Source organism: Bactrocera neohumeralis, chromosome 6, assembly GCF_024586455.1.
Source record: "Bactrocera neohumeralis isolate Rockhampton chromosome 6, APGP_CSIRO_Bneo_wtdbg2-racon-allhic-juicebox.fasta_v2, whole genome shotgun sequence".
NCBI lineage: Eukaryota > Metazoa > Arthropoda > Insecta > Diptera > Tephritidae > Bactrocera > Bactrocera neohumeralis.
This window is the reverse complement of record NC_065923.1, coordinates 48,373,381-48,401,154: the sequence shown is the minus strand read 5'-3', so window position 1 is coordinate 48,401,154 and position 27,774 is coordinate 48,373,381. Positions and strand designations below refer to the sequence as shown.

Below are 27,774 nucleotides of genomic sequence, written 5' to 3'. Positions count from 1 at the left end.
AAGGACCCGTAAAAATAGATTCGACACACACCATCTCTTCGTCGATTTCAAAGCTGCTTTTCACAGCACGAAAAGAAGCTGCCTTTATGCCGCGATGTCTAAATTTGGTATCCCCGCAAAACTAATACGACTCTGTAAATTGACGTTGAGCAATACCAAAAGCTCCGTCAGGATCGAAAAGGACCTCTCCGAGCCGTTCGATACCAAACGAGTATTCAGACAAGACGACTCCTTATCGTGCGACTTCATCAATCTGCTGCTAGAGAAAATAATTCGAACTGCAGCTCTGAATCGAGAAAGCACAATCTTTTATAAGAGCGTACAGTTGGAGTACGCCGATGATATTGATATCATCGGCCTCAACACACGCGTTGTTAGTTCTGCTTTCTCCAGACTGGATAAGGAAGTAAAACAAATGGGTCTGGCTGGGTACACGGGCAAGACGAATTATCTCCTGTCATCAAACAAACAGTCGTCGCATTCGCGACTAAGCTCCCACATTACTGTTGAAAGTCATAACTTCGAAGTTGTAGATAATTTCGTCTATCTTGGAACCAGCATTAACAACAGCAACAATGTCAGCCTCGAAATCCAACGCAGAATAATTCGTGACATAGTTCAGCGAATTAAGATACAATGGCTGCGCTGGCTAGGTCATGTCGTACGTTTGGACGAAAACACTCCCTCTCTGAAAGTATTCGACGCAATGCCTACTGGGGTAAGCAGAGGAAGAGCAAGATCTCCATTCCGTTGGAAAGACCAGATAGAGGAAGACATGGCTTCGCTGGGAATTTCCAATTGGCGCCACATTGCGAAAAGAAGAAACGACTGTCGCGCTGTTGTTAACTCGGTTATAACCGCGTAAGCAGTTTCTACGCTAGTAAAGAAGAAGAAGAGAACATTGGAAATGGGTGTTATACCTCATCAGAGTGTCAGGGTATATTTTTACCAAGTTTTATCAATAAATCCTAAAGATAATTTTTATACCCTCGCAACATGTTGCTCCAAAGTATAATAGTTTTGTTCACCTAAAATCAAGATCTACACTTATCTTTTTTTTAAGTATATAAATTATCAGGATAATAAGACGAGTTGAAATACGAGTGACTGTCTCCCCGTCCGTATGTCTCTAAAAACTTGAGTAATAATTGAGATATTTTAAACTTTGTGTTTCTTGGCATCCACGAGGGCTACGGATTGCAATTGGGCAGAGTCGGACTATTGCCACGCCTACAAAACGCCATTCAACGAAAGCCTTTATGTTTTTTTTTCGACTCTCTATTGATTCCATATTCGTAGCGATCCTTCGAAAAACTGTTACTGTGCTGAGAAATTACCACTTCCATTACTTAAGGTAATATTTTAGTTAACTCAAAAAAATAACTTTTTATATTTATATAAAAATATATGTATTTACAAGTAAGGTATATATTCGATAGAGTTTGTTCAATTACATTCGAATTTCATTTGGTATCAGCGTAAAATAAAAACGTATAATTCTTCGCAATAAACCTTATTTTCTACTGTGTATTTAGGCTCACTCCAACTTGAAGTTCTCCAGCAACTGGGCAAGATATTTTATAATTTTATTACGTGCCTCTACAAGTTGTGGTGGATCGGATTTAGCAGGTTCGTACATATTGGCGCAGTGAGCAGTACCTAAAATCGAATAAGAAAGCATTAAAAGATATTGTTATACATCTGTAATAGGTGCTAACACACCTTCGATATAAATTGTGGGCAATTTTGGATTCTTCGATTTAGTCAAGCCGAGTGCATGCCATGGATCAATGGAGCCGTGTACGTAGAGCACATTTGTAGTGTTGGGTTTCAGTGCGCCATAATTTTTATTTGTCTGGGAGACAACTTGTTCCAAGTATTTCGAGTCCATACTATATGAGATAGTTAAAGGAAAGACTTAATTTGAAAATAGTGTGTAGTTAACGGGGTTGGTACCTCTCTGAGTAAACATCCATGCACTGCTTAATGAAAAAGTCAACTGCAAAGCGATCACCGAACGTGTCAGTCTTATTATTCGAAGTTTGATAGAAACCAAATTCATTGCAAGTCTGATAGGTCCACTGCCGACTGCCATTACAGGCTTTAGCGTCCCAAGAAGTTTCTTTTAGCTCAGCAATCATTGTATCATACTTATAGTCCAAACATTTCTCCTTTGACTCCGTCAAAAGCATATCATTAACCACACCGAGACGTGCAACCGGTGGACCAATGGTAGTATTGACCATAACGTTGCACAGCTGTTGAAGATTATTAAACAGTTATGTTGTAATTGCAAAAATATATCATTTTCAATTTCAAAAACCTACATCATCGATTGTATATTTGGCGCTAGGTCTGTTGTCCTTGTTATATTGTACAACACCAGCAAAGTTGCCAGCCAAAGATTCGAAGAAGTTGGACATGTCCAATGGATTATTTATGGAGTCTTTGATAGGTGTGCAGGTTCTGAAAGAAAATAAATGAGTGTAGAAAATGTGAAAGTTTGAGCCTTTGGCATGCTAAATACTTGAATTTTTCATCCAAATTACGTTGTCCGATCATGTGACGTGTTAAAATTTCGACTTGTGCAAAAGCACGACCCACAGCTTCCAAACAATCAGTAGAGTATGTGGCCAAGGAAGCTTTCACCACCTCAAAGTACTCTGTAAAGACATTTAGAGGGGGTTTAGTGGTGTACATATGTAAATAAAATACTAAAGTCCAACACAAAAACAAAAAAAAAATATATTTTTATACGAATTGTAAATGTTATTATTCTAATACTCTCTTAGATTTTTGGTTAATTTTCAAGGAAGTATGCGGTCTTCCAATTTTTAAAAGTTTATTTATAGATCTTTTATGTATCGAAGTGAGTACTTTGATTTTAAAATATTATAAAATCTTGTATTGCAATCATAAATGAAAACCTGAGCGATAAAAGAAAAGCATCATTGAAATTAGTCGAACTTTCAATCCATAGATATTTCTAATATGAAATCGACACTTCGAAATCCATCAACAGTTTAAACTCTTGTAAGCTCTACAATACTCTTTTAAAAAATATTAATCTTACCTTTAAAATCGACTTTAGCCAGTAACGGCCCACTTGAACTTATAGCACCGTGTATTAGATCAGGGAACTTTTCACGTGCCCAAGCTGCCAGTGAACCCGGGTAAGAACCACCGAAAACTATCCATTTTTGATTATCATTCATGTTGTATTGTTTCTTCATGCTGCGTATAAAGTTAGCCAAATCCGAAAGCGCTTGTTCTGAAGTCAGATATACCAGATTCTTTGTGGAGAGATCACTACAAAAGAGCATAAACAAAATTATATAAACTTCATTGCCGGAAAGCTTTTTACTAAGCACTCTCACCTTGTGGGATGACTTTTACCATAAAAGCGATGCTCCAATTGGAAACAAAGCGCACCGAAATGTTCCGCATATTTAATCCAAGCGCCTTCAGACATCCAACGTTTCGATGCCTCTCCCTCGCCGCCGATCATCAGAAAAACTGGTGCTGTGCTGTCATTGCGATAGAACTCATCATTCACAAAATAACGCTGAGGAAACAATATAAAAAAGTTATGTGTAGTATGTAGTACTATATATTTATGTACCTCATATCTGATAATCATGTATATAAGCATATTCGCAATCATACATACCTGTTTCCAAGTGAGTTCCTTGTTCTTTTGACCAAAATGATCCAGCTTCTGCTCAAACCATTTGTCTTCCGGTTCTGGCTTGCGTCGCAGTGACTCGAATTTGCTTGGCTCGCCTAGAAAGCCATCATCGTAACGCCCATTACGAAATCGACCCAATGCACTGGTCTTATCAATACTTGCGAAAATAAACAACAACAAAACCAAACTCAAACGCAATAGATAAGCCGTGTGCCTAGGAATGGCTCCATTTGCGGTGCCCATCTTGCCTCTGACTCGTTCTACAATAATGTCTTTGTAAATATGACAATCGTTGTTGTTGTTATATATTTTATTGAAGTTGTTTGTTGTAAATTTATGCTGTAAAAGAGCAAAAAAGGTAAATCAAAGTTTTTTAAAATTTTTAGTGTCAATAAACTAAAGTGTTCAAATTACTCGCAAGCACACAGTGGCGTTGTTTATAGAAAGTAAATTTATATACACTTGTTTGTAACGAACTAAGTGAGGTTATCGCTACATAGTGATTACTATGCACAAATGGCAGTCGCACAGCTAAAAGCAAAACACCGCTAATAACACAAAGCTTGCACCAACAATTTGTCCTCTTACAAGGCAATATTGATTTTCCTTTTCATTTTAAATGCGCAGATTTTATTTGATAATATAATTTGCTAAGGAAAAAGAAAATTGTGTTGAACTACTTATTACCTGTCAAAATCCGATAGAAATTACGAATAAGCACGTCCGCTTAACGCGATGTCTACGAAACGAATGATGAGCTGAGCGGTTTTCTTGGCACTTCCAGCTATTCTCCGTGAAACAGTTGCTCTTGAATATAAAAGTATGTATCAAAGTAACTATATATGCGCACATGTGTCGTTATGATGACGGAGAGGTGGTTCCACGACATTCTAGTGCACAGAGACAAATCCATTAAATCGTACGGTGTTCTCTGTTTGACGCTCTTAAAATGTTTGAAGTGATATACTATTACATATATTGTATAATGTATTTAAAATTTAAAAAAATCCAATATTTACATTAAATACAATATCTCTTGGATCTCTGCTAGAAGCTTGAGAGAGCTTTCTTCTTCTATTCCACGAATTCTACATCGCCCCCGATCAGCTAATTTATTTTAAAAGGAAATATGCGTAACCTTGACCAAAACCACATTTTCACGTACTTGAATACAAATCTTAATGATCGGCTTCAAAATATTCTCCTTTTGAGTCAAAACATGGATGTCTGACGCTTGGTGTTTTTAGCAAAAGGCTTTTAATGGGTTCAATGAACTCATGGGTCGGATTTTTCAGTTTCAATTCAGACGAATACATTGACTGATCGAGTACTCCCATCTCGAGTTTGTCTAAAAAGTCTGTCTTTATATTTTTGTTGCCTCCAATCTTTATCGATAAATAAAGTTGTCTAGGGGTGGCCGGCAAAGGTTTAATAATACTACTCACCAAATTTTTAACTTTTTTTGTATGTATGAGTACTAGTCACTAAAGTGCATGACGAAATATCTCCCGTCATCAAACAAATAGTCGATTCGAATTGAAGTCGTAGATAATTTCGTCTATCTTGGAACCAGCATTAACACCAACAACAACGTCAGCCTCGAAATCCAATGCAGAATAACTCTTGCCGACAGGGCCAACTTCGAACTGAGTAGACAATTGAAAAGTATAGTCCTCACTTGACGAACAAAGACCAAACTCTACAAGTCCATCATCATTGCCGTCCTGCTATTTGGTGCAGAGGCAGGGACAATGACATCATCTGAGTCGGCCTTAGGAATGTTCGAGAGAAAGGTTCTGCGGAAGGTGTATGGTCCTTTCCGCAGTCAATGGAACGAAGAGCTGCACAAGATATACGGCGACATTGATATAGTTCAGCGAATCAAGAGACAGCGGCTGCTCTGGTTCGGTCCTATTATCCGGATGGAAGAGAACACTCCAGCTTTGAAGGTTTTCGGCTCAGTAGCTGCCGATGGAAGCACTCCGTTGGAGAGTTTAGGTGGAGAAGGATCAGGTTGCACTTGGTATCTCGAATTGGAATCAAATATTTATGATTTTCTGAAAAATTTTCCACGTTCACAAAACATTTCCACGTGAGTGTTTCCTGATCATTCAGTTTTTCTTCAAAGCTCTTGTTCTTTATCTGTTGCCGTATTTCTGGACCTACAAATATTCCCTCTTTAATTTTTGCATCGCTGAGTTTGGGTAGCTTATGTTTCAGATGTGATCCATTTTGAGGTTTCCTACTTACGAAAGAACATTCTTTGGCAATTATTTTTTGAAGATTATCTCTTTCAAATGTTGGCCGCGGCTACGTCTCAGAAGGTCTACCCGTTGAGTCCAATTTTTTATGACTGTGCGAGCACGCGTGGTGTTTTGCTCCAAGACCTGAGGCGGTATTTTCCGCATAGACTTTAGACTTTACATATCCCCATAAAAAAAATTCTAGCGGCGTGATATCACACGATCTGGGTGGCCAATCAACCGGCTAAAAACGTCAAATTATCTACTCACCTAAGGGTTCTCTTAATAAATCCATTGATTTATGCGATGTGTGTATTGTTATAACCAAATGTCACCGGGATCGCGAGCTTATAGGCTATTTAGGCATAAAATAGTCGGTTATCATGGTAACGGTCGCCATTGACGGTTACGTTCTCACCGACATCATTTTTGAAGAAATATGGACCGACGATTCCACCGGCCTACAAACCACACCAAACCGTTGTTTCTGGATGAAATAGCAGCCCTTGAATCTCTTCAGGTTTCTCTTTTTCCCCAAATACGGCAACTTCGCTTGTTTATGTACCCATTGAGCCAAAAATGGGCCTCATCGGTGAACAAAATTTGGCTCAAAAACGATCTTCTTGGAACTTGCGATGTCGCTTGGGAAGATCAAGCAGCTTGAGTTCTTGCGTGCTGGACATGATCCATTCTGTCGAATATCATCCAATAATGAATGTTGGGTCTCAAGATGAGTGTGAATAGTACGTTCAGTAGGCCGAAGCGAAGGGCGCGAAGCACATTCTTTACAGAACGTGAATTTTATTACGAAAATTGAACGATTTGTAAACGTTGCTATAACCTGACTCGCGCGTGATCTGTCAAAAAAATGTATTGAAAAGAGTTCCTCCACTTGGATCACCAGTTACAATTCGATTTGTAGGCTTTGGCACTAGCAGCTCGGCACTATGTAGGGTCTGTTAGCCGAAGACAAGTTTGGCCAGTGGGTAGTGTGTTTGGGATTGGATCTTTTGTTTGAGTCAAAATAAAATAGCAATCAATTACATAAACCTTTAATTCGGTCCAAACCATTGGTTTAGCAAATGACTTATGTCCGGGATTTTGTTTAGGCCCAACCTACTAGCAGTCTCAGACACGTTACACAACGTGATTCCTAACAGGAAATCCGAAATAGTATACCATAAATAGCACTGTTCAATTAATGACGGGAAATTACGACGCTGATGTTCAAAACTTACTATAATTCTCCACGCACATAACAGAAACTGTCGGAGTGGTAAGAACACTTTCGTGGCATGTTTACGTTGTGACAAACGCATGTACTATATGATATAAGTTAGTCGAATGCAATAGTAATACATTTGTATAAAAAATTATTTAAAAAAAGGCACGTATATGAGGTCAGAAATTAATACTACTGTGGTCAAAAAGAGTAAGACTTTATTAGCATGAAAACCTATTCGTCGAAGTATTTTTTTCTATACTGGTAGTATGGAGCTGTCAGAAAAAAAACTAGACGTGATTGAAACAAAATTTTTAAATATTGTTAATGAGGGTACACCTACATAAGCAAAAATCATCCCAAAGTGTTATTATATGGAATCTTACTTAAATAAAGCTTTTGGGCCTATGGTCAAAGCAGATCTCTATGGTCTATAAGCTTATTATTCAGGGAAAATTAGCATACATAAGAACAAACGATCCTCTTTTTGACTTCAGCTTTTCCAGATATGAAAACGAAATTTCTTCAAGTTCAATTTCATCTTTGAAAGTCGATCTGGTCCCCCTTCTAAAAACTTTATGTGGCATTTATTATTTGCAGATTATCTCTTTCAAATGTTGACCGCGGCTACGTCTCAGAAGGTCCACCCGTTCAGTCCAATTTTTTATGACCCGTTCGAGCATTTCGATTGGTAACTTTACGCGTGATGTTTTAATGAATCGAAGCGTGATTGTTCGCATTTACTTTAGACTTTACAAATCCCTACAGGAAAAAGTCAAACGGTGTAATAGCACCTGATCTTGGTGGTCAATCTGCTCACCGAAGTGTTCTCTCAATAAATCCATTGATTAATAAGATGTGTTGAAGAATTGGCTCGAAAATGTCGGATCTTCTTGGAACTTTTTAAGAGCCCAGAGGCTTCAGTTCTTGCACAAGCTGTATTTTGTACGCTTTCAATTTAAGATCTTGACATAAAATGCGCCAAGTCGTTCCATACGTCAGTCCGTGTACACTCTCAGCTACGGCTGCTATATTTTCTTTACTGCGTGCTAGACCTGGTTTATTCGGTCGATTATTATCCAATAATGAATGCTAGGTCTCAAGATGGTTGATTGGTGTTGAGAATAGTACGCTCAGTAGGCCGATTATGCCGACCATAAGTTGAGCGAAAGGCGCGAACCACATTTTTTACAGAACTTGAATTTTCGTATTAAAGTTGAACAATTTGTAACGTTCTTTAGGCGTAAGTTTTTCCATGATGAAATACCAAGCAGTACTGAACAAAAATGACATGACAGCTGAACACGACTCACACGTGATCTGTCAAAATAAGACTATTGAAAAAAGTACCTCTACTTGGATCACCTGTTTTATATAAAAATTTGAATTCTCCTAAAAACTCCCCATAGAAATCCAATATCCATTCGAAAACATAAGTCCTCAGTTAGTAGAATAAAATCACTAAATTTCTCAGAAATTTAAGTACTCATACGACACACGTTATGGATAAGAACCGGCTCCAAAAATTGTTTGTGTCAAAAATGTTACAACTTACCAAACAACATTAGATCGCAAAAACAACAATCTTTAATATTTTTTTTTCTCCATTTCGGACAGAACCCGCTGTCGAGGGAATTACCAACTTTTCCTTCAAATTTAGTTAAAGAATGGTTAGAATAAAAAAATTGCATCTGTATCCTTCTAAGTTCCATTAAATACATATATAAATTTATAGTAAAACCTCTACTCCAATTACCGATGGAACGAAAGCGCTACCAATAGTTCAGTCTCCATTCAATCATAACACAGTAGTGTGGCTCTCAAGCGGTTAATGATTATTACCGAACATTTTGGTGGACATGGAGCTTTACTTCAATTTTTTCTTTATTCAATTTTTTTCTTTACTCAATACATCTTGTGTATAAATAACTTTCGGAGCAATAATATCAATTTGAACAAAATGTATCAAATATCAAAATTATCCGTTTTACGTGCTTTTACTCAAACAATACGTCATTCTGCCAGCAAAGGTGGATCCTCTAAAGATGGAAAAGGTGATTCAAAGTGTGCGCCGTCTAGTAAAGGTGAATCTTCCGGCCCCTCCAAAGATGGAAAAGGTGATTCAAAGAGTTCGCCCGTTATCAAAGGCGGATCCCCCGCTGGGAAGAGTGGGTCAAAGTGTGCGCCGCCTAGCAAAGTTGCGGCCTCAGCCTCCGCTTCCGCTAAAGATGGAAAAGGTGAGTCAAAATGTGCACCTATAGAAAAATTAGATCTATGTGAATCTAAAAAAGGAGAAAAAGGAGGAAAAGATGCAAAAGCAAGTCGATGTGGCGGTGTACCAACAACTGACAAGAAACCCGAAATTTTGGGTGGCGCTGTAAGAGAATCCAGTTGCAAGCCAAAGAAAAAGCCGCCAACAAAAGGTATGTTCAAAGCTCTCTACTTATGTTCATATTTGTAATTGTGTAGGTTGCGGTCAGTGGTGGTAAAAACTAAATATATTAAATTATCAAATGCGTCAGAGGAGGAATCCGAAACTTCTTCTCTTATTATAAAGCAGGGATCGCTGTTATAAAGAATGGTAGGAATAGAGTTTTCATCCCTCTAAATATTTTGACCGATGAATATATTGCTTCGTGCATTCAAGATCAAAAGAGGAAAAAGTTTTGTTTACAAATACTATACAAGTTTGACAGCTCGAAAGAGCAAGATTTTATCGAGGTGAAGAGTACCAAGTTCTTTATAGTTACGTGGTCAATAACGAAGTAAAGCATTGATCAAATGGATCCCCGATATATAGCACTATACGTCTGTTTTTCTCTTATTTGAGGTGTGTAAAATGAGGGTTTCTATAACTTTTGTTGACTACCGTGCATCTGAATGGTTCTATGAAAGGATTTTTGAGGTTAGAAATGTACTCTGATATTTGCCTCACCGACTGTTTTTTCTTATAGTAAAAACTTGTTTCTATACTTTAATAATAAGTATTTCACCTTAACGCAACTTAGTAACCAAAATTCTGACAATTATATATTATATATGGTATGTACATATACCCATTACTTATCATTCAAGGCACCAGCACGGCGGGAACATTCCGAAAAATTTGTTTATTCGCCGTTTTACCGGCTGTCGTATTGCTGAATATGTTGATACTCACAACGAGAACCCATCCGGAACGTCCAGAATTCAAAAAGTGGCCACATCTATATAAGCGTGACAAACCCTTCCCCTGGGGTGATGGAATCAAATCGTTCTTTCACAATCCACATACCAATGCGTTGCCTGATAGCGGCTATGAAGACGAGTAAGAGCGAGTGTGTCTTTATTTTTCGAATATGTACAATATATTTCATCAAAATGTCAAGTAAATGTACAAAATAAATTAACATTTTTTTATATCCGGTATATAATCGCAATTGATATCCGGTTGTTGTTTCATATTAATAGGTGGGCATTCAATGCAACAAACATTGTCCTTGGCCGAGCTTTTCAAGAGATTGTCGATATTTTCAGCCTTTGAGGTTCTCGGAGCAGTTTGAGCGGTTGCTTCGGCTTTGCTTACAGTTTCCGGCACCGTTGTTTGTGGGGGAGGATTGGGCTTACCCCAGAACTCCTATGAGGAAGAAGGTTTAGTTTTCAATAGTAATCTGAAACTTAATTTTCCAAAATATATTTTTTGAACTCACCTGCGGCACATCCCATATGATAATAGCACCATCCACACTGCCGGTAACAAATAATCGACCGTTCGGACTAAAAGCACAGCTGAGTACGGGCGATGAGTGTTCGTAGCCGGCACAAACCGTTATGCCACGATTATAGTCCCACATCTGCGAAAACATTACACACACATTCCCACATAAAATTAAAGGCAATCTTCAAAACACCACCAACCTTAACAGTTTGATCACTTGATACCGTTAGAAAGTAATCACCTGTCGCATTGATGTCCAAAAAGTTGATCGAGTTCTTCTTCGTGCCGTGAAGTTCACGTATAAGACTGCCATTGTAAACCATCCAATAGCTAATGCGTCCATCGGAACCACAGGCGAGCAATTGAACACCGGTCGGAAAGTAGCGAGCACACATAAACTGTGTATTAGAGGTGACGACGAATTTACGGGTCATGCGACTGGAGAAAATAAACATAATTAGTTGTTGTTGGTTGTTAAGGCACTTCACATACTTTACATCCCAAATAACGCAAGAGCCATCCACACAAGCGGATATAATTTCAGTATCCAAATGATTGAAGTCTAGTGACGATATCGGTCCAGAATGATCCTTTAAAACGCCAATTAAGCTCTGTCTGTATGGTTCAATTTTCCATACACGCACTTGCCCCTCAACACCACCGGTGACAAGTAAGCGGCCAGTCGATGAGACCCGCAAAGCGCTGCACCCTATAAATTGTATATTCTGTGTTAAGGGATACCTTTACTGTATTCATACGATCTATCTACATACAGGAAAATACTTTCCTGACTTTAAAAGCTCTAAACGCTAAACTTTGTAGGAGCTTTGAGACATTTTCCTTATATTACTTTTTAAATCTTCTGAATATGTCAGATGAGGGAGCTATGCATACCCTAATTATGTCACTACTTAGCTCAGTGATGTTAATCTTCAAATTTGATCCTTAAATAAGCTCAGTTTCCGAACCAATTTTGGGGACTTTCTAATCGGGGTATGAAGGAAGTTTAAAATCATTCCCTTTACGATTTAAAAGACTTCTCTTTCCATTTCTTTAATGACGCCAAATACAAGAATGTTACATAAAGTGAGCATGACATTTTGGATCTGTTACTTATTGTAGAGACCTTTTGCCCTAAAACTACATTAGTTAGTGACGTCATTCAAGAAATGAGTTGAGAAAACTTTACTTCAAAATAAACTTGACCGATCGCATATATAATATAGTATGATATTTATCATTCTTGATACCATATGTATGTGCCCCGCGGTTAATATAGCTTCGACAAAAGAAATACTCTCGAACCAATACTTCGTTTCGAACCGATATGTCCGAACAGTGTCTTTCTGTCTTATTTGCATAACAAAATATCTACTACATATATATCATGTCTAGTTTGGTTGGGAATCTGATAATAGGGTCTCCCAAATAAAGCGGTACGAAAAACATTAAAATAGGGATTTAAGGAGTAGATAAGATAATTCATTATACAATTTTGGAAAATAGCAATGGAGCAATTGAGTGATACGCGATGAAAGACCACCCTTCGACTGGGTTCTGATAACACATTTCAGTGTCTCTACTTAAAACTACGGCATAAGGCTCACCTTTATTATGCGCATTCGGTATGGCATATATCAAGCGTCCCGTTATGGGCGTAAATGCACGAATAACACCATCATTCCAAGCCGATACAATGCTGCTGCCATCGTTGGCGAATTGCAAGGAAACACACTTGAAGTTATAGACCATAATACGTAATATCTCCTGTAAACGTCCGATCGACCAAATTCTTATGCTCTGATAGCCAGCAGAGGCAAAAACTGTCGATAAATTTCTATGAAGAAAAAATGTAGTTTAAAAGCAACGTATAACTGTCAAATGGTATTCGTTAGTGTGACATCTGTCAAACCAACTGTGACGTAATTAACAATATTGATTAAGGTGTACAGATATCTTACTTGGGAAACACAATTTGATTAACTGGTTTACGATGGCATGTTCGCAACAATTTACACGAGAATTTGACAATATTCAGAAACCATATTTCATTTTGATCGGTAGACACTATGAACTCATCGGTTGTTGTTTTGGTTCTGACCAAAGATGTCACCGCAGCATATACATTGGCGCGCTTGAGCTGGAGATGAAATAAGGAAGTCTTACATGCAATGTAATGACAAGTATTTTATGTTATACCGTTCGAAATATTGGCCAAGTTGGAGAAGGATAATTCTTCATCATTTCCAGCGTAACATCCTTCCGTTCTTCCACCAACTCCAAGGTGCCATCTCCGGCGCCAACCAATATCAGTCCCTTCTTCACAATGCACAAGTGACGCACGCCATTGACATAACGTTCACAATCCTTGCCGTACGGCTTACGCGGATTATGCTTTCCAAAAGCGCCCAACATCGACGCGGTCATACCGATCTGCGTAACATTTACCGGATCGCAGCACTTGAGTGCGACCTTGACGATATCACCCGTCATTGTGCCCAAGTAAAGGTATTCATCCTTCTCATCCACTTGCATGCCTGTATAGATGCGTTGAAGCTTGCCCACATGCATATCATGAACATGAAGTTTCTTCTGTTCGCGCTGAATGCTCCACATGCGCAGATGTCCTACATAGAGGGTACCATCAATCATATACATAATTCTTAAAAGTAAATTCATCGAGCTATGGACACTTACGATCACCAGCGACAATAAAATGAGACGGACTGTTATGTAGAGAGCAAACGGTGAGTGCGTTACCGGATATTGAACGAGCGGCCGGTGTCTGACATATTGGTGTACTAAGGCGGAACAAAATTATAAAATAATTATATAAAAAATAAATTTATGAAATAGTTTGAAAATCAGTGTGAGTTCTCGAAAAGAGGGTCGGGAGTATGTGTATATGTATGTATCCAGGAAGCACTTAGGCTCACCACGGGATAGCGCCATTATCGCGCGTAGAGGGTTCAATTCTTGCTGAAAGGTCGCAGAGGGAAATTAAAGAGAGTATACGCTGACTTTTCTCCTCGCAGGTCGGTGCATTTTGAGCTACGGTCCCGAAAGTCGTACCACGGAAAAACATGACAAAAATACATATATTGGTTAGGGTCCGCCATTATTTTTTATATTGAAGGTTCGTAAACTAGCTGAGGCTGTATACATCTCAAAAGATCACCAGGGTCATATCCTGTTTGAAATACTACATCCAATAAACATGATGACCATCTATTTTTGCGATTCATAAGTGCGAGGTTAGAAAGCTCCACTATACTAAATTACTGAAGAAGAGAAATGTGGTATTTCACCTTGACAATGCACTGATTCACACTTCCGCTGTCCCTCAACCCTTTTGGTCGAATTATGCTACAAACTGCTGAGTATACTCCATCTACTGTGTTCGCTGCGACTTATTTTTTGAAAAATCAGGCAGAAATTTTAATCGAAAGAGCAAGTTATGACCACGGACACCTACAGACCCGCAGAAAGCGGAGTTTTCAATACTTTTAAAATTTAATAATAAATCCCAACTTCCATTTTTCTAAAATTTGCCTCTTACTTTTGTAGACTTATACATAAGTACTCATTGAATACATCTCGTATCATGTAGTCAAAGCCAACCTCTTCCTGTAAACCTCTAACGTGTTTAATTCTGGACTCCAAGAAGAGTACTACGAATTTCTTTCGACTAAATTGTTGCTTAAATAGTTTCTTTTTTTGTCATATGTTTGCAAACATTTTCTTCTAATTAAGCATGACTTTAATCGAACAACTCACCGCGCTTCAGTGTCCAACACAATTACGGTGCCATCATCTTTTCCACCAACAGACACCAGACACTTTTCATCTGCCGTAAAGGATATTGATTGTACCAAAACCTTGTGGAGATCATGACGAGCCAATTGCTTGCGTGTGGCGAAATCCCACATAATCACGTAAGCCGGAAAGCCCATGTGATTCCGCTGTCCAGAAGCTAAATATTGTCCACTGCCGCGCACAATTATGAAATATTGCAAATCACAATATTATTTAAATATAAAGGTTTCTCTTATTCTTCCATACCTTTTACTGATGGTCAGGCAGGAGACGGCGTGTGTGTGTCCACTTAAGAACTCTTGCTTATTATTCAGCGTATTCGCGATACCGATTTTGTTGCCAAGCGAGTATATCATGCTCACCTTGTCGGGATGCAACTGGACTCCATTTTCGACCTTACCGTTAGCACCGAAAATAGCGCGCGGCTCCAATTTTTTCACTTCAACCAACAGATCAGACATTTCGTGTGTTTTATTTAAATGTTTTCTTTAGTGTTTTATATTAATTTTTAAAATATTGAACACCGTCCAAATCAGTGAGCGGAAAGATATATGTATTTTAGCAAAATAAATGTATTTACACAGAAATATGTATATATTTTCTACAATTGTAGGATATGTTAGAAAATTGTATAAATGTGAAAAGTTTTCCAAGTTGTCAGAATGCTTTTCAATTTAAATTCAACATAATGTTTTGAAATTGTCTTTATTTTGTTTTTTTTTTTTACTGTCCAAGGTGTATAATTACTGTGCAATAAAAGTTCAAATTGATATTGAAACATGACCTGGTATAGCCGGAATAGAAGGTCTGACATGGTTACCTCGTGAAGTTGTTTGGTTGTCTAAACAATACACAAATACTGAAATCCCACCGAATTGTAATTGCAGTAGCCGTTATGAATAACGGAAATGTAAGACCATTGAATACTCGCACCCCTTTAACCATTATGTACAACGAAAAGCAATTGTAAACAGCCTAAGGGTGCACTGCTTGCTTGAATGATTCAGTTGAGAGTGTGGCTGCAGCTCAGTTCTTCCAGAGGGCAGTTCTTAAGTGTGAATATACATAAATAATATGACCGTCAACATCGGTGTCCTATTTCTTGGTCAAGAGGTATCAATGCCGCTCGGAACTAACCTTTGTTTTGTATACAATTGTAATTGAGAGTACAATCTCTTGTAAAGAGCAGAAGTTTGCTTAGAAATCATAACTGCAGTCATCTGGAGGGTGAAGTGGAACCTCCTCCTAGGAACACCAAGAGAACATTCCTACAATACTTTGACGACCTCCAACAATATATGTACATATATCGAACACTTACACAGTGAGACTCGTATGCTTCCAGTAAAGGAGCAAAATGAACTCCACTCGAAGCAGTTTCTGCTGGGGTTTTTTCGTAGGAACCATACAAACCATTCCTGCAGTCGCCTGCTTGAAGCGGAACTGGATCCTAGGAACATCAAGAGGTCTTTCCTTAAGTACCCGACGTCGAACAGACTTCGGACGCAACAAAATTAAGACATCCGCTGATCGCCATAAACACCTTCACCAACTCCCTTTCAAAGAATAGCGTACTTGGAGTCAAACCACCAGCATTGCAGACGATGAGCTCGAGTTGCGGCGAAAATCGAGAGTGACCCTTGCCCAGCTTCATTCTTTATACTGTAGCAGGTTAAACTCCTTCTTTTCCAGAATCGACCGCGACATACCAAACATATGTCCAGCATGCAAAAAGTCCCCGCATGACTCTAACCACCTCTTTGCATGCCGAACTAACCTTACACATCTGACAACCCTCTCCCTATGGTCCGACTCCGTCGAAAGAGCAAGTTTTTTTTTGGCCTTCCGTTAGATGACAACAACAACCTAAACATATAACTGGCATCCCTAAATAGAAGCGTTGAGCGGCGAATTGACGCCAAAGCGGTTTCCGTAAATAAAGCGGAAACTTTTCTTGAAATTCTGACTTAAATTATACAATTAGTACAAAAGAAATACAATGCAAAACGAATAAATTTATTAATAATACTTTCATACATTTGTGCAAGCATTAAACATCGAATTCAATTACAAAAAAAAATGCAATAATAACTTCTTAACTTGCTGTCCAAATCGAATTTTTCAAACCTCAGCTTTGTTGCTGCATTTATTTAGGTTTGCGTCATACAAAATCTATGGGTATGATGAGTTTTTGACAGCAATTTGCCGATGCCGCGTTAATATAGGGACGGCAGTAAAGAGTTAGCATACAGAAAACTTTAATATGTTAAGTCAATTAAAGCATTTATAAATTTTTAGTTCATTCTTTCGGTGTATAACCAATCTATTACATTTTAAAGAACTGCATTAGCAACCCTGTTTAGTTGATGAGAGAAAAATCACTACATTTCTTTACAACGTATAATATTATACGTTCTCTGGAGAGACCCGGCAGCTGTCATTTTCAACAAGAAAAAAATTAAGATAAGAACTACGAAACGCCTGCACAAAAGCATTTGGAAAAATTAATAAATAAAAATGCTCGTGCTTAATTCTTTTATTCTGTGACGAGCAACAAGGTGTGAACATTTGTTTAACCGCCAGAGCGCGTAATAATTGTGCACAAATGAATTGAGCGTTCCTGAAAAAAAACTAAAGCCAAAAAAGTTCCACAGTTGCATATAAGAAAACTTCGTTTGCATTTATCAATTAAAAAACGTGCAATTTTTGCAAATTTAAAGTGTATAAAATAAAGTGCATAATTAACTTAATATACAACTAAAATGGATACATTAACCGTGATGAAAGTGTGTTGTATCGGTGCTGGATACGTTGGTGGCCCGACTTGTGCGGTTATGGCGCTTAAGTGTCCCGATATACAGGTCACGGTAGTGGATAGAAGTTCCGAAAGAATAGCGCAATGGAATTCTGAAAAATTGCCTATTTATGAGGTAAGTCTTTTTATATCAAATCACAAAACACCTTTTAACAGTTTAGTAAACAAACACTGAATTGATTTGCCAACTATACTGTATTCAAAAAGAGAACATAATTTTGTAAATATGTTTAAAAAGATTAAAAACCTGTTGTGCGTGATTCAAAGCTGACTAAGTACCACAGTCAGCATTTCTTTGATTTCTGGCTGTTTGACGTGGTTAGCGCTTATTTACAGTAAGGTCAATGTCACGGGAACATGTGTTTTGCTTCTTTTAATTAAGATACTTACATATACATATGTATATACGTACATACATATGTATATGCTATGAACTATGTAAAATTGATTAACGAGAAATTCATTTACTCCAAAATTTAAACTGATTTAATTTAACTATCCTGCTTATATAATAATAATGACACATAATAATCTCAATGCAATCTTTGCTTTTCTGCTTTCTTAACAACAAAATTGCGTTTGTGTAAAATTAACTATTAAGATACATATATTTTTTTTAATGTTTTTTGTTAAAATAAAATTGTTTATTTACAGCACTTAGCTGTTATCTTTTTTCAATTCAGCGTATTACAAATGTGTTCTTAACGCGTGTAGTATAATTACAGTAAAATATGTAATTAGTCTTAAACTAATAATAAATATTAGTAAATTGAGTTTTCTGTTCTGATAAGGATACACGTAAAGGTACATATATACATATACATATATGTATTTTATTTTTTTAATATGTATGCAGGTAACTAAAATATTAACAGATATTTCACGTTCAGGTGTTTTTGTTCCCAAGTATTTAATAGGTTTTTCTTTTGTCCATCCACTTCTAATGCTCTCACCTAGTTAACTTTTAAGTCTTCAAATTCTTTTTTCTTGTAATTTGCATGTTAACTGTATAAAACGTGCTTTGATTTCATAACAAAGAAAACAAGTATGGAAGGGCTAAGTTCGGATGTAACCGAACATTTTATACTTTTGCATCTTTCAAGGATACCTGCCGGCTATATGTATATCTTCAGGTGTTGGCAATATTGGAAAATGTAGCGAAAAGGTTCCACTTCATTGTTTGACGAAATCCTGAATAGATTGCTATCAAAGCGATAATTATACTAAATCATTCTCAATCGATTTGTATCTATTTCGATTAATGACGTTTTGTGGACGTGGGAGTGGTCCGTTTACACCCATCTACGATCTTGTCCTTACTTTTTTGCCAAGGAACATGTTCAACAAGCTTCATTGAAATATATTAATTTTCACTAATGTCTAATGAGTACAACTCGTCGCGTCATCCTCATCATTTATACATACATATTGTATTTAAGTAATGCAAACAACCGTTAAGTAAACAAAACTATTATACCTTGTAGCAACATGTTGCAAGAGTATAAAAAATATAAAACATGGGGGTACTAAAACCTGTACACATAGTAGAGCACCGGCAAAAAATTTTACAGAAAGAGGAAGCGAAATGAAATAAATAAGTTTGCAAAAATTGGATAAATCTGTGAAATTTATTGTGATCAATAGAGAGTTATGCGAGAATGAGGTACAGAAAGCAAACAAAATATGTTATTATGGAGGCATGTATGTAAGTATATATACAAATGTATAAACAATTCAAGTTCTTCAAGCACATGTGAGCACTGAGTCAATGAACTAAAAAAAGTGCATTGTTTTGTACATTGTACACACTTTCAAATATACATACACATGTAATTTCAACAAAAATGTAAGGTTTTGGGTACTATGAGAATGTGTCGTCTTTTAATAACTAGAAATCACCTAGCCGGAATTAAAGTTTTTTCCAATATTTAATTTACAACAAATTTATACATTCATACATATGTATGCATAGCTAAAAGCATTACAGGTCAGGGCCTTTGAAGTATGATGTATACTTTAATGTTCATTCTCCTCCTCTGTACAATACAAAAAATTATAAAGATATATCTACATATGTAAGTAATTGTGAGATGTCTAGTGATTAACACATTAGAAGATAACAGAACACGAATAATTTTATTTAAGAGTACACATTTATAATAGTATTATAAAATATATGCGCAACTCTCACTGTCATTTATTTATATAATAATTTTAAGTACAAATTTTAACATTTTATAGTTAGTAGTAGTTTGTAAAAAATACATACGCATAGTAGTACATACATACATATATTTACTCTTATTATCCCAATAGAGTCAGCAAAAAAAAGTTCTAAGGCTAATAAGAAATGGCAAAAAAAATTGATTATGTAATTTTTCATACATATACTATAAATCAAATAAAGTTAAGTGCCGTAAAATACAAATTTATATTTATAATTAAAACCCAAGCATAACCAAGTACGGCCTTGATACACGTCATACTTAATAGTTGATCATCAATATTTCATTGAAGTCATCAATGTCAGGTATACTCGTACATACATACATACATACGTATATTAATTTTTAAACTTCTTGTTTATAAATTTTTTTAAACAAAGAAGTGTATATGTATTGAAGAGTGTAATTGTGTGCCAAACGTTTTCCACGTTACTTTAATTGACTCGAGAGCTGCAATGCCTTCACAGCATAAATATTTTTTTTAAGATAAAGCTGCTTATGCAACACAGACAAAATATAATGTTATTTCAAATTAAAAAAAAAAAAAACTATTTATAGAATGACGTTTTTAATACGTCAAAAATCAACTATAAAAGTTGTATATTTTTTGTTTTCATTATAAAAATATTTGCATACGTATGTATTTCATTAGTGTATTTTGCTTATTCAAATATTTTTAATATTTTATAATAAAATACATATATGTATGTAAGTACGTAATACAGAACTGTGTTTCCCCACATAACAAATATTAGTTTATATTAGCTTGATAAAGATAAACAATAAAATAATAATATGTAAAGACAATAATATTATATTAGTACTGACGTATATGGCTAGAACATATTTTTTTATAAATTCTTGCGTGTACTTTTATTGCTAAATTTCATTTTTATTGACACAGCAGTTTTGTTAAGTCCCCAATTCTGCAGTTTTTTTTTATTTATTATAACTTTCTTGTGAGCTCATTTGAGTTCAGCGGGTTGACATATAGTAAATATCACGGACACAAATCAAACTATACTTATAAAACTAATTAAGTCTATGACTAATAACATAAATCACTAATTATTATTATAATTCAATCACAATCTGGTCTAACGATGAAACTGCGATGCGCTACATATTTTTATATAAAGTTTGGTTCCGTTTACAACTTAACTCTTTATTAATTGGTTTATTTTTTGCTTTACGGCAATTGATAATGACCAACATAACAGCAATTAAAAACTACATAAATGCACATACACATGTATGTATGTGCTGCAATCGAGCAGCGGATGCATCGGAAGCACCAAGTCTAAATAAATAAATAAAACATACTGAAATTAATCACAAGAAGAATAAGAGTAACAGTAATTCTTTTAATAATTAGTTCTTGAAAATGCTTTAAGGTTACAGTCCTTCGCCGTGTATAAATCCAGGCCATTAAGAGTTTGGAGGTTACTTTTACACTGGTATTTAGTCGAGACTTGTATTTACGTAGGTCATGGTTAGCTTTAGAGCGTTGCCACTTTTATTATTATCTATCAATTGTTTATTGTCAATCGTTAATGAATTATTTTTATGGCGTATACATTTTAGCGATCTTTCTACAAGTTCAATAACCGAAATTTCTATTCCGCTTAGCCTAATTCGACATAAATTTAATGCAATCGCTTATAGTTCACGGTATTATAGTATAAATATTATAGTATTAATGTATAAATGTTTTGTTGTTATCTATCATTGTTAATAATTTGGCTCTTATATACTAGAAATGTTGATAATAAAATATATACGTGCACACATACACGGCTTATATAATTGATACCGCCGTATAATCTATTAGACTGTAGTAAATTATTTTTAGGTAGAATTTAATTTACCCAAGAAAATTATATGGTTGATAAAGTATACCAACATAATTATCCAATGTACGTATAGTAGTAGTAGTTGTTAAGGAAATTCCGAAGTTTTTTGTTTAAACTGAAGTACAATTGAGTTCTGAATATAACATTATTCAAGTGGCCTCCACGACTTCTTTTGCATGAACGAATTCGATGAACCCCATTTTCGAGTACTTTTTGCACTAAATCAAGTCGTATGTCATGAATAGCCCGTTCAATATAAGTACATATACATATATATTTAAACAACTACATATATACGAGAATGTTAAAGAATTAGATACTTCCATAAGAACATACAAATATTAAGATCTTTAAAATTCTCTTTCTATATTTTTATTTTAAAACACTTAAAACAGCTTTGAAGCCGTAAAACCCAGGTAATCGTGCCCACGCTTAATCCAAGTTTCCTTCCACTTCTTATGATCCCCGGCTGGGATGACCTTCAATGCATTCAGCGAATTTTGAGTTTTTTCGGTTCCGGCTCATTTTTGGAGCTCCATTCGCTAGATTTTTCAACAGTTTGACCTTACTGTCCTCAGTTACGTTGTCAAGCATCAGATCACAACCTCTACTCGACGCCGTTTTTGCAAAAGATTCATGTCGTTTGGTACGTCTGCAACATTTTCAACGATTCCGTACCCGTCATTCTATTGGAACACACAAAATTTCTCGGAAACTCGCAAACACAAACTTTTGAGTCGTAAACAAATAGCTTTTAAACAAACGCTAATTGACATATAGAGACCAAACTTCACACTAACAAGAAAAGGGTTTACCAAAATAATTTTACATCTGCATTTTTTATCGATTGGATTTGCGGTTTCGCAGTTTAAATGGACCAGTTCGGGTCAAATGTACATATGTAACCAAAACAATCATGATTCATTTCCTATCACTCCATTCAAAATCGATTATGATTTTAAAATATTCAAGAAACGAATTTGCTATTTTTACGTTTTATATAATCTCGCTAAACTGTTATCCCGCATACATATACCTATATACATAAGTATAAATAAATTTCATGGAATTATTAGAATAGCTTCAAAATGAGTGCCATATCAAATTTAACTAAATTTCCAGCAGTGTTGCGTATGGATGCCTTATCGCAGAGCAGTTTCTCTAATTACGCACACATTTCCGCTTTGGTCTGCATTGTATCTTTTGCCAACACACACGAACACACACGCTTTTCTATGCATATTCTAGCTAACACAAACTTTTATTATCAACCAGTTCCATTGCTTTATCTGGCCATTATTTTGACTTTATACATACATACATAGATTTCTATACAAGTACTCTGTTTACTTAAGCGCTTTTGCTTTTGCAGGAAAAAGTACTCAGTTAAATCTTTTACGAAGCGTTTCACTTGAAATAATTTCACATGGTCACTTCCTAAACGTATCTCGAAACACACTTTCATACATACAAACACGCTCCGGTACTTGCATGTGAACATTTAAGCGTTCTTAGTCAGCACGAACCGAAAATGTAGCTTTCATGAAGTATTTTATCTTCAGCTGGAATTGTTTACTGCAAACACATACATATGTATGTACTATATGTAAATATGTATGTACTTGAAAAAGTTAGACGTAAAAGCTTACAAAGTAGTTATATTGCCTACAAAGACATATGGATGTATGCAGAATATTATTTAGTAACGACTTCGTGCGGGTATTCGCATTCATAATTGCAGCTACAACTAAATATGCAATTTTATTTTGCACAAAGAATATGCATACATACATACATACATATGTACATACCATACATATTTATATAACTGTATATAGCCATATACAATTTCTTACGCAAAGTCAATAATACAAATTTTTGTACAGACAATATTCTAAATGAGCAGCGAAAAACCGCCACTCGGCGCCGTTGCTGCCTAACACCCTGTATGTGCGCAAAGTCATGGGAAGAGACGTGTGGCGTTATTCCCACTTAAGAATTTGTTTGATTTTTTCACGCAACAATTCATTTATATTTCGTACACGTTTCCGTTATTGTTAATTGAACCTCATTGGTTTGTTTGGCTGTGTGCTCGCCAATTCAGATTTGTTGGCCATTTATTAATAATTTAAACGCGTAGACCCTTGACTTTTGAATTTTTTGTGCTTATAGAAAGGTGCTCATGTCCATACATACATACATATGTATATATGTACATATGTAGTACTAAAATCGTGTTGAACTATTTGTCCCAAAAAGCGTTTAATTGCGGTTTGTAATAGTTTTGTCTTCATACATAGTACAATATATTGTATTTGCATATGTACATATATATGTATGTATATACATATATTAATAAATTTATATTTCATGTAATAAATATCAATTTTATTACCTTTTAATGTAATATTAATAGCCAATTAAACTATTTTTGATAACAACTTTTTGCTTTTCTTTTTAGCAAAAAAAATCATTAATTATTAAATTGCATTTTTTTCTAATTTTTAGCCTGGCTTAGATGATGTCGTCAAAAAATGCCGCAATATCAATCTGTTCTTCTCCACTGATATCGAAACTGCCATCAAAGAAGCCGATCTGATATTCATATCGGTAAATACGCCAACAAAAAACTTCGGCAACGGCAAGGGTATGTATACATGTCTGGCTAATACTAAGAAGTACAAGCATATATGTTTGTTTATAGTTCTAAAACATTACCAATAATCAAACTTATTAAAATTCGAAGGTCGTGCTGCCGATTTGAAGTATGTTGAGAGTGCGGCGCGCATGATCGCTGAAATCGCACAATCGAATAAGATAGTGGTGGAGAAGAGTACGGTACCAGTGCGCGCTGCCGAGAGTATAATGCATATACTGCATGCCAATCAAAGGCCTGGCATTCGTTATGATATACTCTCGAATCCTGAATTTCTTGCCGAAGGCACAGCCATTGAAGATCTGGTGCATGCCGATCGTGTGCTAATTGGCGGTGAGGAAACGCCCGAGGGACACAAAGCGGTTGAAAAGTTATCCTGGATTTATGAACACTGGATACCGAAAAAGAATATACTCACAACGAACACTTGGAGCTCAGAATTATCGAAATTAGCGGCAAATGCATTCCTAGCGCAACGCATATCGAGCATTAACTCATTGTCGGCTGTATGCGAGGCTACGGGCGCGGATGTTTCTGAAGTGGCGCGTGCAGTGGGGTTGGATTCACGCATTGGCGCGAAGTTCTTGCAAGCGTCGGTGGGTTTTGGTGGTAGTTGCTTCCAGAAGGATATTTTGAATTTGGTATACATATGCGAGGGTCTCAATTTGCCGGAAGTGGCGGCGTATTGGCAACAAGTGATTGACATGAATGAGTATCAGAAGTCGCGGTTTTCGCAAAAGGTAATATTCAATAGCTAGATGGTTCTTGCAAATGACATTTTACATATATTCTTTTAATTTGCATACAGATCATTGAGAGTCTCTTCAATACGGTCTCTGATAAACGCATTTCTATCTTCGGTTTCGCTTTCAAGAAAAACACTGGTGACACACGTGAAACGCCAGCCATAACGGTGTGCAAAACACTGCTGGAGGAGGGCGCCAAGCTGGACATTTACGATCCAAAGGTGGAACCCGAGCAAATAATCGACGATCTAACACATCCGTGTGTAACGGAATCGCCGGAAAATGTCAAAAAAGCCGTGCAAATACATAGCGATCCCTATAGCGCGGTGCGTGGCACACATGCGATTGTGCTTTGCACCGAGTGGGATGAATTTGTGGTAAGCTCTTAATCAGTACAATTTGAGTATTTGAAATATCGTGGTGAATTAACGGTTTTTTTCTACCACTCACAGACATTAGACTATAAACGAATTTACCAGTCAATGATGAAGCCAGCTTATATATTTGATGGACGTAAAATTCTAGATCATGAGAACTTGCAACAGATCGGTTTCCACGTGCAAACAATTGGCAAACGCTATCAACGAAACGGTTTAATGCCCTCCTGGGGCACTGTGCCACAATTGTAGAATTAAGCCAAATGTTTGCAAAGTCTTCACAAGTGAAGTGACAAATAAGTTGATAATGAAACGCCAAGTTGCTGAAAAACAAAACGAAAAAATGTTTCCGAACACTTTAAAGTGTAGCCTATATACAGTATTTATTTTGCTGTAACATTTATCATTGTAAATATTTACTAAATATGTGTGTACATGTATACGTCTAAAAATGTATTTTATATAATAACACAAACAACACGTTGTATTAAGCATATTTAAAGTTTAAATGCGTCGCCGTTAAAAACCGCCATGCATACTACAACCATTCTATTCATACCACCATGCGTGGCGAAATTAGTTATATCATTTCCTGCCAACGGTACTTACATAAGTGAATGCAATTTTGTATTGTGTTCAATTTACATAAAGGTATTTCTGAATACATAAAATCATGCACTGAGCTTGCATTTTTGCTCGTTCTAATTCATTTTGCAATAAAAAAAAACATTGAAATATGCGTGAAATTCCAATTATGTATGTGTGCAGTAACTAAGTACATTTTACGAATATAATAAAAGTATAAACAATAAATTATATTACTTTTGAAACTGTATTTTGTAAGCGACTTTTAAAATGGTATCCTCTTAACTATTTGACGGTACCACAGATAGGAAGTAATTGCTGATAAGCTGAACCACGTTAGTAAGTACGACAAATGCTCGTTACGTAAGGTGACACGTGTTTGTCCACCTATGGGACCGTTGGGTATAGATGACTCATAGGTGGCATCTAACATAATCGGAGATGCGCCAGTTAATGCGCACATTTTTGGCAAATCCCTGAAACAAAAATATATATGTATATAATGCTCACTATTTTTGAGGAATGCAATGCTCACCTGTAGAGAAAAATGCCGCCTTTATGATCTGGAGAGAATTGTGGGCGACTTTCGCCCATGCGTACCACACCAGTTAACTCCACCTCAGTGTCTATTTGACCCGAAATACGCGTTTCCGGTTTGACGTGTTTTCTCGACACCCAGCCCCGATTGATCAAAATTATTTCACTATAAACACGAACGGTCAAGAAATATAACACATAATATAAAAATTTTAGGTTTCTTACTCTCGGTCAGCTAATTTAAAGGGTGTTATTACAAGGTAGCCATTACCCGTATCACGTTGGGAGAATAAACCTCCAGCCGTTTCTCCGCCATCGGGACGTATAAATGAACGAGGGCCCATAAGCATTTCCTTGTCGTGAATAAATTTCCCGCGTACCGAAACCAAGCGATATTCCATGGCGGACAATTCAGAAAAGCTGAGAAACATATATGTGTTAAAAATCTAAATACTTTGTTTTTTTTTTTTATAATGTGGATGTAGTTAAATATTACTTATCCGGTAGAGGTACTGGCGGCATTTGCGTTTGCAGCTCTAAGTCTTTTATTAGTTGCTCTTTCCAAGCTTTACGTTTCACCTGCCAACAACCTAGACCAAATGTGGACACAGGCGCGAGCTGATTATATGAAATATTTAGAGATTTTCAAATAATTTTGAGAAGGAATAACTTACTAACAGAAACCAGCCAAGAGGCGTTATTTTTTTGTTACTCTCATAGCGCACAGTAGTGGATCCGTTTCCCCGAGAATATTGCCATCTTTGGTGTCCTGTTGAAAACAATCTTAATGTAGGAGGTTTCTCTCCAATTTTTGCTACTAATTTAATTGGAGTAGATCCCCAATTAATTGTAGTTTTAACTACTCTTAACATTTTTATTATTTTCGTTGCACAACATACAGTAAATAATATTTTTTTATTGTAGTTGCATTCGCCGGTAACACAATCAGCTGATTATAATTTTGCAGTTACCAACTGATTTAAAATAAACAAATTGTAAATACAAATTATAAAATGTCTATCAATAAATTGCAATAACAACAGTTATGTATTATTTAATAATTTTTGAATATAGATTTGCTTTTTTAGAAAATACTATAAAACTTTAAATCATACAGATTCATATAGAAAAATCGCCTGCACTATTTTTTATGAAGTTATGGTTATCTTTATATTAATACGCATTTTCCTAAAAAAAAAATTAATATTGTTATTTTTATTGATAATTGTATGCCAAACATATGCAATATAAAATGTTTACAGTACTACTAAGTTTTGTATAAAAATGGGAAGAGATATAGTCGCATAATTTCGT

The 27,774-nt window shown here is 36.1% G+C and overlaps 5 protein-coding genes across 8 annotated transcripts; 2 read left to right on the top strand and 3 right to left on the bottom strand.

The window, feature by feature from the left end:
- Nucleotides 1-1,384: 1,384 nt before the first annotated feature.
- LOC126761740 (putative serine protease K12H4.7) lies at nucleotides 1,385-4,491 on the bottom strand. Of its 2 annotated transcripts, none has more exons than XM_050478115.1 (9): nucleotides 4,376-4,491; nucleotides 3,671-4,027; nucleotides 3,378-3,565; nucleotides 3,074-3,309; nucleotides 2,528-2,663; nucleotides 2,328-2,466; nucleotides 1,957-2,258; nucleotides 1,723-1,892; nucleotides 1,385-1,659 (listed from the first exon to the last, which is right to left on the bottom strand). In XM_050478115.1, the coding sequence occupies exons 2-9, from the start codon at nucleotides 3,929-3,931 to the stop codon at nucleotides 1,538-1,540; spliced, it is 1,554 nt and encodes a 517-aa protein (XP_050334072.1). In that variant the 5' UTR covers nucleotides 3,932-4,027; nucleotides 4,376-4,491; the 3' UTR covers nucleotides 1,385-1,537. The 2 variants fall into 2 exon arrangements, with proteins under 2 accessions (XP_050334072.1, XP_050334073.1); XM_050478116.1 differs by lacking the exon at nucleotides 4,376-4,491 and adding an exon at nucleotides 4,103-4,194.
- A 4,543-nt stretch (nucleotides 4,492-9,034) lies between these two features.
- On the top strand, nucleotides 9,035-10,553 carry LOC126762628 (uncharacterized). 3 transcript variants are annotated; one of them, XM_050479503.1, is made up of 3 exons: nucleotides 9,035-9,390; nucleotides 9,448-9,576; nucleotides 10,229-10,553. In XM_050479503.1, the coding sequence occupies exons 1-3, from the start codon at nucleotides 9,114-9,116 to the stop codon at nucleotides 10,462-10,464; spliced, it is 642 nt and encodes a 213-aa protein (XP_050335460.1). In that variant the 5' UTR covers nucleotides 9,035-9,113; the 3' UTR covers nucleotides 10,465-10,553. The 3 variants fall into 3 exon arrangements, with proteins under 3 accessions (XP_050335460.1, XP_050335459.1, XP_050335458.1); XM_050479502.1 differs by having other exon boundaries at nucleotides 9,445-9,576; XM_050479501.1 differs by having other exon boundaries at nucleotides 9,035-9,576.
- LOC126762627 (cilia- and flagella-associated protein 52) lies at nucleotides 10,475-15,585 on the bottom strand. The gene is made up of 10 exons (XM_050479500.1): nucleotides 14,913-15,585; nucleotides 14,628-14,837; nucleotides 13,548-13,651; nucleotides 13,050-13,477; nucleotides 12,812-12,990; nucleotides 12,458-12,687; nucleotides 11,343-11,559; nucleotides 11,051-11,288; nucleotides 10,843-10,986; nucleotides 10,475-10,769 (listed from the first exon to the last, which is right to left on the bottom strand). Exons 1-10 carry the CDS (start codon nucleotides 15,125-15,127, stop codon nucleotides 10,539-10,541), a joined length of 2,196 nt encoding a protein of 731 aa, XP_050335457.1. The 5' UTR covers nucleotides 15,128-15,585; the 3' UTR covers nucleotides 10,475-10,538.
- A 1,524-nt stretch (nucleotides 15,586-17,109) lies between these two features.
- LOC126761511 (UDP-glucose 6-dehydrogenase) lies at nucleotides 17,110-26,173 on the top strand. The gene is made up of 5 exons (XM_050477800.1): nucleotides 17,110-17,596; nucleotides 24,068-24,206; nucleotides 24,306-24,955; nucleotides 25,024-25,338; nucleotides 25,414-26,173. The coding sequence occupies exons 1-5, from the start codon at nucleotides 17,429-17,431 to the stop codon at nucleotides 25,588-25,590; spliced, it is 1,449 nt and encodes a 482-aa protein (XP_050333757.1). The 5' UTR covers nucleotides 17,110-17,428; the 3' UTR covers nucleotides 25,591-26,173.
- On the bottom strand, nucleotides 25,685-27,400 carry LOC126761512 (SURF1-like protein). Its single transcript, XM_050477801.1, has 5 exons — nucleotides 27,135-27,400; nucleotides 26,957-27,078; nucleotides 26,686-26,880; nucleotides 26,459-26,626; nucleotides 25,685-26,399 (listed from the first exon to the last, which is right to left on the bottom strand). Exons 1-5 carry the CDS (start codon nucleotides 27,330-27,332, stop codon nucleotides 26,189-26,191), a joined length of 894 nt encoding a protein of 297 aa, XP_050333758.1. The 5' UTR covers nucleotides 27,333-27,400; the 3' UTR covers nucleotides 25,685-26,188.
- Between the last annotated feature and the right edge of the window lie 374 nt (nucleotides 27,401-27,774).

What these genes read in the sequence shown, in the direction of transcription:
- LOC126761740 (XM_050478115.1), bottom strand. Translation starts at nt 3,931, where the DNA reads ATGGGCACCGCAAATGGAGCCATTCCTAGGCACACGGCTTATCTATTG. An exon ending in GGTAAAAGTCATCCCACAAG is followed by an intron (nt 3,310 to 3,377) that starts GTGAGAGTGCTT and finishes GCTCTTTTGTAG; the next exon opens with TGATCTCTCCACAAAGAATC. An exon ending in ATGGATGTTTACTCAGAGAG is followed by an intron (nt 1,893 to 1,956) that starts GTACCAACCCCG and finishes TATCTCATATAG; the next exon opens with TATGGACTCGAAATACTTGG.
- LOC126762627 (XM_050479500.1), bottom strand. Translation starts at nt 15,127, where the DNA reads ATGTCTGATCTGTTGGTTGAAGTGAAAAAATTGGAGCCGCGCGCTATT. An exon ending in AATCAAATTGTGTTTCCCAA is followed by an intron (nt 12,688 to 12,811) that starts GTAAGATATCTG and finishes TTTTCTTCATAG; the next exon opens with AAATTTATCGACAGTTTTTG. An exon ending in ACCGAATGCGCATAATAAAG is followed by an intron (nt 11,560 to 12,457) that starts GTGAGCCTTATG and finishes TACAATTTATAG; the next exon opens with GGTGCAGCGCTTTGCGGGTC.
- LOC126761511 (XM_050477800.1), top strand. Translation starts at nt 17,429, where the DNA reads ATGGATACATTAACCGTGATGAAAGTGTGTTGTATCGGTGCTGGATAC. An exon ending in AAAAATTGCCTATTTATGAG is followed by an intron (nt 17,597 to 24,067) that starts GTAAGTCTTTTT and finishes TCTAATTTTTAG; the next exon opens with CCTGGCTTAGATGATGTCGT. An exon ending in AGTCGCGGTTTTCGCAAAAG is followed by an intron (nt 24,956 to 25,023) that starts GTAATATTCAAT and finishes ATTTGCATACAG; the next exon opens with ATCATTGAGAGTCTCTTCAA.
- LOC126762628 (XM_050479501.1), top strand. Translation starts at nt 9,114, where the DNA reads ATGTATCAAATATCAAAATTATCCGTTTTACGTGCTTTTACTCAAACA. An exon ending in GAAAAAGCCGCCAACAAAAG is followed by an intron (nt 9,577 to 10,228) that starts GTATGTTCAAAG and finishes TTATCATTCAAG; the next exon opens with GCACCAGCACGGCGGGAACA.
- LOC126761512 (XM_050477801.1), bottom strand. Translation starts at nt 27,332, where the DNA reads ATGTTAAGAGTAGTTAAAACTACAATTAATTGGGGATCTACTCCAATT. An exon ending in TTTAAATTAGCTGACCGAGA is followed by an intron (nt 26,627 to 26,685) that starts GTAAGAAACCTA and finishes TCGTGTTTATAG; the next exon opens with TGAAATAATTTTGATCAATC. An exon ending in GGCGGCATTTTTCTCTACAG is followed by an intron (nt 26,400 to 26,458) that starts GTGAGCATTGCA and finishes TTTTTGTTTCAG; the next exon opens with GGATTTGCCAAAAATGTGCG.